General features: G+C 40.1%; 1 protein-coding gene across 1 annotated transcript in view; it reads left to right on the top strand.

Annotated features, from left to right (window-relative positions):
• Window positions 1-10,000, top strand: part of LOC133642476 (angiotensin-converting enzyme 2-like) — a 37,149-nt gene that overhangs the window by 13,772 nt on the left and 13,377 nt on the right. Inside the window, exon 9 of the mRNA XM_062036682.1 lies at window positions 7,256-7,428. Coding sequence (XP_061892666.1) covers window positions 7,256-7,428 — 173 coding nt within the window. The remainder of the gene's footprint in view (window positions 1-7,255; window positions 7,429-10,000) is intronic.

The raw sequence follows: 10,000 nt of genomic DNA, 5'->3' as shown, positions 1-10,000 counted from the left end.
GCATAAGGAAGTTAGATAAAGTTAGTACAGAAGTGTGCAAAAGGAAGTTAGATACAGTTAGTACAGAAGTGTGCATAAGGAAGTTAGATACAGTTAGTACAGAAGTGTGCATAAGTAAGTTAGATACAGTTAGTACAGAAGTGTGCATAAGGAAGGTAGATACAGTTAGTACAGAAGTGTGCATAAGGAAGTTAGATACAGTTAGTACAGAAGTGTGCATAAGTAAGTTAGATACAGTTAGTACAGAAGTGTGCATAAGTAAGTTGGATACAGTTAGTACAGAAGTGTGCATAAGGAAGGTAGATACAGTTAGTACAGAAGTGTGCATAAGTAAGTTAGATACAGTTAGTACAGAAGTGTGCATAAGGAAGTTAGATACAGTTAGTACAGAAGTGTGCATAAGGAAGTTAGATACAGTTAGTACAGAAGTGTGCATAAGTAAGTTAGATACAGTTAGTACAGAAGTGTGCATAAGTAAGTTGGATACAGTTAGTACAGAAGTGTGCATAAGTAAGTTAGATACAGTTAGTACAGAAGTGTGCATAAGTAAGTTGGATACAGTTAGTACAGAAGTGTGCATAAGGAAGTTAGATACAGTTAGTACAGAAGTGTGCATAAGGAAGTTAGATACAGTTAGTACAGAAGTGTGCATAAGTAAGTTGGATACAGTTAGTACAGAAGTGTGCATAAGGAAGGTAGATACAGTTAGTACAGAAGTGTGCATAAGGAAGTTAGATACAGTTAGTACAGAAGTGTGCATAAGGAAGTTAGATACAGTTAGTACAGAAGTGTGCATAAGGAAGTTAGATACAGTTAGTACAGAAGTGTGCATAAGTAAGTTGGATACAGTTAGTACAGAAGTGTGCATAAGGAAGTTAGATACAGTTAGTACAGAAGTGTGCATAAGGAAGTTAGATACAGTTAGTACAGAAGTGTGCATAAGGAAGTTAGATACAGTTAGTACAGAAGTGTGCATAAGTAAGTTAGATACAGTTAGTACAGAAGTGTGCATAAGTAAGTTAGATACAGTTAGTACAGAAGTGTGCATAAGGAAGGTAGATACAGTTAGTACAGAAGTGTGCATAAGGAAGTTAGATACAGTTAGTACAGAAGTGTGCATAAGGAAGTTAGATACAGTTAGTACAGAAGTGTGCATAAGGAAGTTAGATACAGTTAGTACAGAAGTGTGCATAAGGAAGTTGGATACAGTTAGTACAGAAGTGTGCATAAGTAAGTTAGATACAGTTAGTACAGAAGTGTGCATAAGGAAGGTAGATACAGTTAGTACAGAAGTGTGCATAAGTAAGTTAGATACAGTTAGTACAGAAGTGTGCATAAGTAAGTTAGATACAGTTAGTACAGAAGTGTGCATAAGTAAGTTAGATACAGTTAGTACAGAAGTGTGCATAAGTAAGTTAGATACAGTTAGTACAGAAGTGTGCATAAGTAAGTTAGATACAGTTAGTACAGAAGTGTGCATAAGTAAGTTGGATACAGTTAGTACAGAAGTGTGCATAAGTAAGTTAGATACAGTTAGTACAGAAGTGTGCATAAGTAAGTTAGATACAGTTAGTACAGAAGTGTGCATAAGGAAGTTAGATACAGTTAGTACAGAAGTGTGCATAAGTAAGTTAGATACAGTTAGTACAGAAGTGTGCATAAGTAAGTTAGATACAGTTAGTACAGAAGTGTGCATAAGTAAGTTGGATACAGTTAGTACAGAAGTGTGCATAAGGAAGTTAGATACAGTTAGTACAGAAGTGTGCATAAGTAAGTTAGATACAGTTAGTACAGAAGTGTGCATAAGGAAGGTAGATACAGTTAGTACAGAAGTGTGCATAAGGAAGTTAGATACAGTTAGTACAGAAGTGTGCATAAGTAAGTTGGATACAGTTAGTACAGAAGTGTGCATAAGGAAGGTAGATACAGTTAGTACAGAAGTGTGCATAAGGAAGTTAGATACAGTTAGTACAGAAGTGTGCATAAGGAAGTTAGATACAGTTAGTACAGAAGTGTGCATAAGGAAGTTAGATACAGTTAGTACAGAAGTGTGCATAAGTAAGTTGGATACAGTTAGTACAGAAGTGTGCATAAGGAAGGTAGATACAGTTAGTACAGAAGTGTGCATAAGGAAGTTAGATACAGTTAGTACAGAAGTGTGCATAAGGAAGTTAGATACAGTTAGTACAGAAGTGTGCATAAGTAAGTTAGATACAGTTAGTACAGAAGTGTGCATAAGGAAGTTAGATACAGTTAGTACAGAAGTGTGCATAAGGAAGGTAGATACAGTTAGTACAGAAGTGTGCATAAGGAAGTTAGATACAGTTAGTACAGAAGTGTGCATAAGGAAGTTAGATAAAGTTAGTACAGAAGTGTGCAAAAGGAAGTTAGATACAGTTAGTACAGAAGTGTGCATAAGGAAGTTAGATACAGTTAGTACAGAAGTGTGCATAAGTAAGTTAGATACAGTTAGTACAGAAGTGTGCATAAGGAAGGTAGATACAGTTAGTACAGAAGTGTGCATAAGGAAGTTAGATACAGTTAGTACAGAAGTGTGCATAAGTAAGTTAGATACAGTTAGTACAGAAGTGTGCATAAGTAAGTTGGATACAGTTAGTACAGAAGTGTGCATAAGGAAGGTAGATACAGTTAGTACAGAAGTGTGCATAAGTAAGTTAGATACAGTTAGTACAGAAGTGTGCATAAGGAAGTTAGATACAGTTAGTACAGAAGTGTGCATAAGGAAGTTAGATACAGTTAGTACAGAAGTGTGCATAAGTAAGTTAGATACAGTTAGTACAGAAGTGTGCATAAGTAAGTTGGATACAGTTAGTACAGAAGTGTGCATAAGTAAGTTAGATACAGTTAGTACAGAAGTGTGCATAAGTAAGTTGGATACAGTTAGTACAGAAGTGTGCATAAGGAAGTTAGATACAGTTAGTACAGAAGTGTGCATAAGGAAGTTAGATACAGTTAGTACAGAAGTGTGCATAAGTAAGTTGGATACAGTTAGTACAGAAGTGTGCATAAGGAAGGTAGATACAGTTAGTACAGAAGTGTGCATAAGGAAGTTAGATACAGTTAGTACAGAAGTGTGCATAAGGAAGTTAGATACAGTTAGTACAGAAGTGTGCATAAGGAAGTTAGATACAGTTAGTACAGAAGTGTGCATAAGTAAGTTGGATACAGTTAGTACAGAAGTGTGCATAAGGAAGTTAGATACAGTTAGTACAGAAGTGTGCATAAGGAAGTTAGATACAGTTAGTACAGAAGTGTGCATAAGGAAGTTAGATACAGTTAGTACAGAAGTGTGCATAAGTAAGTTAGATACAGTTAGTACAGAAGTGTGCATAAGTAAGTTAGATACAGTTAGTACAGAAGTGTGCATAAGGAAGGTAGATACAGTTAGTACAGAAGTGTGCATAAGGAAGTTAGATACAGTTAGTACAGAAGTGTGCATAAGGAAGTTAGATACAGTTAGTACAGAAGTGTGCATAAGGAAGTTAGATACAGTTAGTACAGAAGTGTGCATAAGGAAGTTAGATACAGTTAGTACAGAAGTGTGCATAAGTAAGTTAGATACAGTTAGTACAGAAGTGTGCATAAGGAAGGTAGATACAGTTAGTACAGAAGTGTGCATAAGTAAGTTAGATACAGTTAGTACAGAAGTGTGCATAAGTAAGTTAGATACAGTTAGTACAGAAGTGTGCATAAGTAAGTTAGATACAGTTAGTACAGAAGTGTGCATAAGTAAGTTAGATACAGTTAGTACAGAAGTGTGCATAAGTAAGTTAGATACAGTTAGTACAGAAGTGTGCATAAGTAAGTTGGATACAGTTAGTACAGAAGTGTGCTTAAGTAAGTTAGATACAGTTAGTACAGAAGTGTGCATAAGTAAGTTAGATACAGTTAGTACAGAAGTGTGCATAAGTAAGTTAGATACAGTTAGTACAGAAGTGTGCATAAGTAAGTTGGATACAGTTAGTACAGAAGTGTGCTTAAGTAGTTAGATACAGTTAGTACAGAAGTGTGCATAAGTAAGTTAGATACAGTTAGTACAGAAGTGTGCATAAGTAAGTTAGATACAGTTAGTACAGAAGTGTGCATAAGTAAGTTAGATACAGTTAGTACAGAAGTGTGCATAAGGAAGTTAGATACAGTTAGTACAGAAGTGTGCATAAGTAAGTTGGATACAGTTAGTACAGAAGTGTGCATAAGGAAGTTAGATACAGTTAGTACAGAAGTGTGCATAAGTAAGTTAGATACAGTTAGTACAGAAGTGTGCATAAGGAAGGTAGATACAGTTAGTACAGAAGTGTGCATAAGGAAGTTAGATACAGTTAGTACAGAAGTGTGCATAAGTAAGTTGGATACAGTTAGTACAGAAGTGTGCATAAGGAAGGTAGATACAGTTAGTACAGAAGTGTGCATAAGGAAGTTAGATACAGTTAGTACAGAAGTGTGCATAAGGAAGTTAGATACAGTTAGTACAGAAGTGTGCATAAGGAAGTTAGATACAGTTAGTACAGAAGTGTGCATAAGTAAGTTGGATACAGTTAGTACAGAAGTGTGCATAAGGAAGGTAGATACAGTTAGTACAGAAGTGTGCATAAGGAAGTTAGATACAGTTAGTACAGAAGTGTGCATAAGGAAGTTAGATACAGTTAGTACAGAAGTGTGCATAAGTAAGTTAGATACAGTTAGTACAGAAGTGTGCATAAGGAAGTTAGATACAGTTAGTACAGAAGTGTGCATAAGGAAGGTAGATACAGTTAGTACAGAAGTGTGCATAAGGAAGTTAGATACAGTTAGTACAGAAGTGTGCATAAGGAAGTTAGATAAAGTTAGTACAGAAGTGTGCAAAAGGAAGTTAGATACAGTTAGTACAGAAGTGTGCATAAGGAAGTTAGATACAGTTAGTACAGAAGTGTGCATAAGTAAGTTAGATACAGTTAGTACAGAAGTGTGCATAAGGAAGGTAGATACAGTTAGTACAGAAGTGTGCATAAGGAAGTTAGATACAGTTAGTACAGAAGTGTGCATAAGTAAGTTAGATACAGTTAGTACAGAAGTGTGCATAAGTAAGTTGGATACAGTTAGTACAGAAGTGTGCATAAGGAAGGTAGATACAGTTAGTACAGAAGTGTGCATAAGTAAGTTAGATACAGTTAGTACAGAAGTGTGCATAAGGAAGTTAGATACAGTTAGTACAGAAGTGTGCATAAGGAAGTTAGATACAGTTAGTACAGAAGTGTGCATAAGTAAGTTAGATACAGTTAGTACAGAAGTGTGCATAAGTAAGTTGGATACAGTTAGTACAGAAGTGTGCATAAGTAAGTTAGATACAGTTAGTACAGAAGTGTGCATAAGTAAGTTGGATACAGTTAGTACAGAAGTGTGCATAAGGAAGTTAGATACAGTTAGTACAGAAGTGTGCATAAGGAAGTTAGATACAGTTAGTACAGAAGTGTGCATAAGTAAGTTGGATACAGTTAGTACAGAAGTGTGCATAAGGAAGGTAGATACAGTTAGTACAGAAGTGTGCATAAGGAAGTTAGATACAGTTAGTACAGAAGTGTGCATAAGGAAGTTAGATACAGTTAGTACAGAAGTGTGCATAAGGAAGTTAGATACAGTTAGTACAGAAGTGTGCATAAGTAAGTTGGATACAGTTAGTACAGAAGTGTGCATAAGGAAGTTAGATACAGTTAGTACAGAAGTGTGCATAAGGAAGTTAGATACAGTTAGTACAGAAGTGTGCATAAGGAAGTTAGATACAGTTAGTACAGAAGTGTGCATAAGTAAGTTAGATACAGTTAGTACAGAAGTGTGCATAAGTAAGTTAGATACAGTTAGTACAGAAGTGTGCATAAGGAAGGTAGATACAGTTAGTACAGAAGTGTGCATAAGGAAGTTAGATACAGTTAGTACAGAAGTGTGCATAAGGAAGTTAGATACAGTTAGTACAGAAGTGTGCATAAGGAAGTTAGATACAGTTAGTACAGAAGTGTGCATAAGGAAGTTAGATACAGTTAGTACAGAAGTGTGCATAAGTAAGTTAGATACAGTTAGTACAGAAGTGTGCATAAGGAAGGTAGATACAGTTAGTACAGAAGTGTGCATAAGTAAGTTAGATACAGTTAGTACAGAAGTGTGCATAAGTAAGTTAGATACAGTTAGTACAGAAGTGTGCATAAGTAAGTTAGATACAGTTAGTACAGAAGTGTGCATAAGTAAGTTAGATACAGTTAGTACAGAAGTGTGCATAAGTAAGTTAGATACAGTTAGTACAGAAGTGTGCATAAGTAAGTTGGATACAGTTAGTACAGAAGTGTGCTTAAGTAAGTTAGATACAGTTAGTACAGAAGTGTGCATAAGTAAGTTAGATACAGTTAGTACAGAAGTGTGCATAAGTAAGTTAGATACAGTTAGTACAGAAGTGTGCATAAGTAAGTTGGATACAGTTAGTACAGAAGTGTGCTTAAGTAAGTTAGATACAGTTAGTACAGAAGTGTGCATAAGTAAGTTAGATACAGTTAGTACAGAAGTGTGCATAAGTAAGTTAGATACAGTTAGTACAGAAGTGTGCATAAGTAAGTTAGATACAGTTAGTACAGAAGTGTGCATAAGGAAGTTAGATACAGTTAGTACAGAAGTGTGCATAAGTAAGTTGGATACAGTTAGTACAGAAGTGTGCTTAAGTAAGTTAGATACAGTTAGTACAGAAGTGTGCATAAGTAAGTTAGATACAGTTAGTACAGAAGTGTGCATAAGTAAGTTAGATACAGTTAGTACAGAAGTGTGCATAAGTAAGTTAGATACAGTTAGTACAGAAGTTTGCATAAGGAAGTTAGATACAGTTAGTACAGAAGTGTGCATAAGTAAGTTGGATACAGTTAGTACAGAAGTGTGCATAAGTAAGTTAGATACAGTTAGTACAGAAGTGTGCATAAGGAAGTTAGATACAGTTAGTACAGAAGTGTGCATAAGTAAGTTGGATACAGTTAGTACAGAAGTGTGCTTAAGTAAGTTAGATACAGTTAGTACAGAAGTGTGCATAAGTAAGTTAGATACAGTTAGTACAGAAGTGTGCATAAGTAAGTTAGATACAGTTAGTACAGAAGTGTGCATAAGTAAGTTAGATACAGTTAGTACAGAAGTGTGCATAAGTAAGTTAGATACAGTTAGTACAGAAGTGTGCATGATAAGTGTGTTATAGCATCAAGTCCACTACATGTAGTGAGTGTACTTGCAGGGCTGGACTGAGCGTGCTCTGTTTGAGGAGGCGGAGCAGTTCTTCATGTCAGTGGGTCTGTATCGCATGTTGGACTCCTTCTGGAACTCCTCCATGCTGGTCAAACCTGACGATGGACGCCAGGTGGTCTGTCATCCTACTGCCTGGGACATGGGCAACAGCCAGGACTTTAGGTACACCTGCCCTCGGTCTACACCCCTCACACCTGCCCTCGGTCTACACCCCTCACACCTGCCCTCGGTCTACACCTGTCACACCTGCCCTCGGTCTACACCCCTCACACCTGCCCTCGGTCTACACCTGTCACACCTGCCCTCGGTCTACACCTCTCACACCTGCCCTCGGTCTACACCTCTCACACCTGCCCTCGGTCTACACCTGTCACACCTGCCCTCGGTCTACACCTCTCACACCTGCCCTCGGTCTACACCTGTCACACCTGCCCTCGGTCTACACCTCTCACACCTGCCCTCGGTCTACACCCCTCACACCTGCCCTCGGTCTACACCTCTCACACCTGCCCTCGGTCTATACCTCTCACACCTTCCCTCGGTCTACACCTGTCACACCTGCCCTCGGTCTACACCTCTCACACCTGCCCTCGGTCTACACCTGTCACACCTGCCCTCGGTCTACACCTGTCACACCTGCCCTCGGTCTACACCTGTCACACCTGCCCTCGGTCTACACCTGTCACACCTGCCCTCGGTCTACACCCCTCACACCTGCCCTCGGTCTACACCTGTCACACCTGCCCTCGGTCTACACCTCTCACACCTGCCCTCGGTCTACACCTCTCACACCTGCCCTCGGTCTACACCTCTCACACCTGCCCTCGGTCTACACCTGTCACACCTGCCCTCGGTCTACACCTCTCACACCTGCCCTCGGTCTACACCTGTCACACCTGCCCTCGGTCTACACCTCTCACACCTGCCCTCGGTCTACACCCCTCACACCTGCCCTCGGTCTACACCTCTCACACCTGCCCTCGGTCTACACCTCTCACACCTGCCCTCGGTCTACACCTCTCACACCTTCCCTCGGTCTACACCTGTCACACCTGCCCTCGGTCTACACCTCTCACACCTGCCCTCGGTCTACACCTGTCACACCTGCCCTCGGTCTACACCTCTCACACCTGCCCTCGGTCTACACCTGTCACACCTGCCCTCGGTCTACACCTCTCACACCTGCCCTCGGTCTACACCTCTCACACCTGCCCTCGGTCTACACCTCTCACACCTGCCCTCGGTCTACACCTGTCACACCTGCCCTCGGTCTACACCTCTCACACCTGCCCTCGGTCTACACCTGTCACACCTGCCCTCGGTCTACACCTCTCACACCTGCCCTCGGTCTACACCTGTCACACCTGCCCTCGGTCTACACCTCTCACACCTGCCCTCGGTCTACACCTGTCACACCTGCCCTCGGTCTACACCTGTCACACCTGCCCTCGGTCTACACCTGTCACACCTGCCCTCGGTCTACACCTCTCACACCTGCCCTCGGTCTACACCTGTCACACCTGCCCTCGGTCTACACCTCTCACACCTGCCCTCGGTCTACACCTCTCACACCTGCCCTCGGTCTACACCTGTCACACCTGCCCTCGGTCTACACCTGTCACACCTGCCCTCGGTCTACACCTGTCACACCTGCCCTCGGTCTACACCTCTCACACCTTCCCTCGTTCTACACCTGTCACACCTGCCCTCGGTCTACACCTCTCACACCTTCCCTCGTTCTACACCTGTCACACCTGCCCTCGGTCTACACCTCTCACACCTGCCCTCGGTCTACACCTCTCACACCTGCCCTCGGTCTACACCTCTCACACCTGCCCTCGGTCTACACCTCTCACACCTGCCCTCGGTCTACACCTGTCACACATGATACTGTATAATGACAAGAGTTTTAGACCGATACTGTATGATGACAGGAGTTTTAGACTGATACTGTATGATGACAAGAGTTTTAGACTGATACTGTATGATGACAAGAGTTTTAAACTGATACTGTATGATGACAAGAGTTTTAGACTGATACTGTATGATGACAAGAGTTTTAGACCGATACTGTATGATGACAAAAGTTTTAGACTGATACTGTATAATGACAAGAGTTTTAGACTGATACTGTATGATGACAAGAGTTTTAGACTGATACTGTATGATGACAAGAGTTTTAAACTGATACTGTATGATGACAAGAGTTTTAAACTGATACTGTATGATGACAAGAGTTTTAGACTGATACTGTATGATGACAAGAGTTTTAGACCGATACTGTATGATGACAAAAGTTTTAGACTGATACTGTATAATGACAAGAGTTTTAGACTGATACTGTATGATGACAAGAGTTTTAGACTGATACTGTATGATGACAAGAGTTTTAAACTGATACTGTATGATGACAAGAGTTTTAGACTGATACTGTATGATGACAAGAGTTTTAGACTGATACTGTATGATGACAAAAGTTTTAGACTGATACTGTATAATGACAAGAGTTTTAGACTGATACTGTATGATGACAAGAGTTTTAGACTGATACTGTATGATGACACGAGTTTCAGACTGATACTGTATGATGACAGGAGTTTTAGACTGATACTGTATGATGACAAGAGTTTCAGACTGATACTGTATGATGACAAGAGTTTTAGACTGATACTGTATGATGACAAGAGTTTTAGACTGATACTGTATGATGACAGGAGTTTTAGACTGATACTGT

The sequence above is a fragment of the Entelurus aequoreus genome, linkage group LG02, assembly GCF_033978785.1.
Source record: "Entelurus aequoreus isolate RoL-2023_Sb linkage group LG02, RoL_Eaeq_v1.1, whole genome shotgun sequence".
In the NCBI taxonomy this organism is placed as follows: domain Eukaryota; kingdom Metazoa; phylum Chordata; class Actinopteri; order Syngnathiformes; family Syngnathidae; genus Entelurus; species Entelurus aequoreus.
This window is presented reverse-complemented; position numbering and strand designations above follow the sequence as displayed.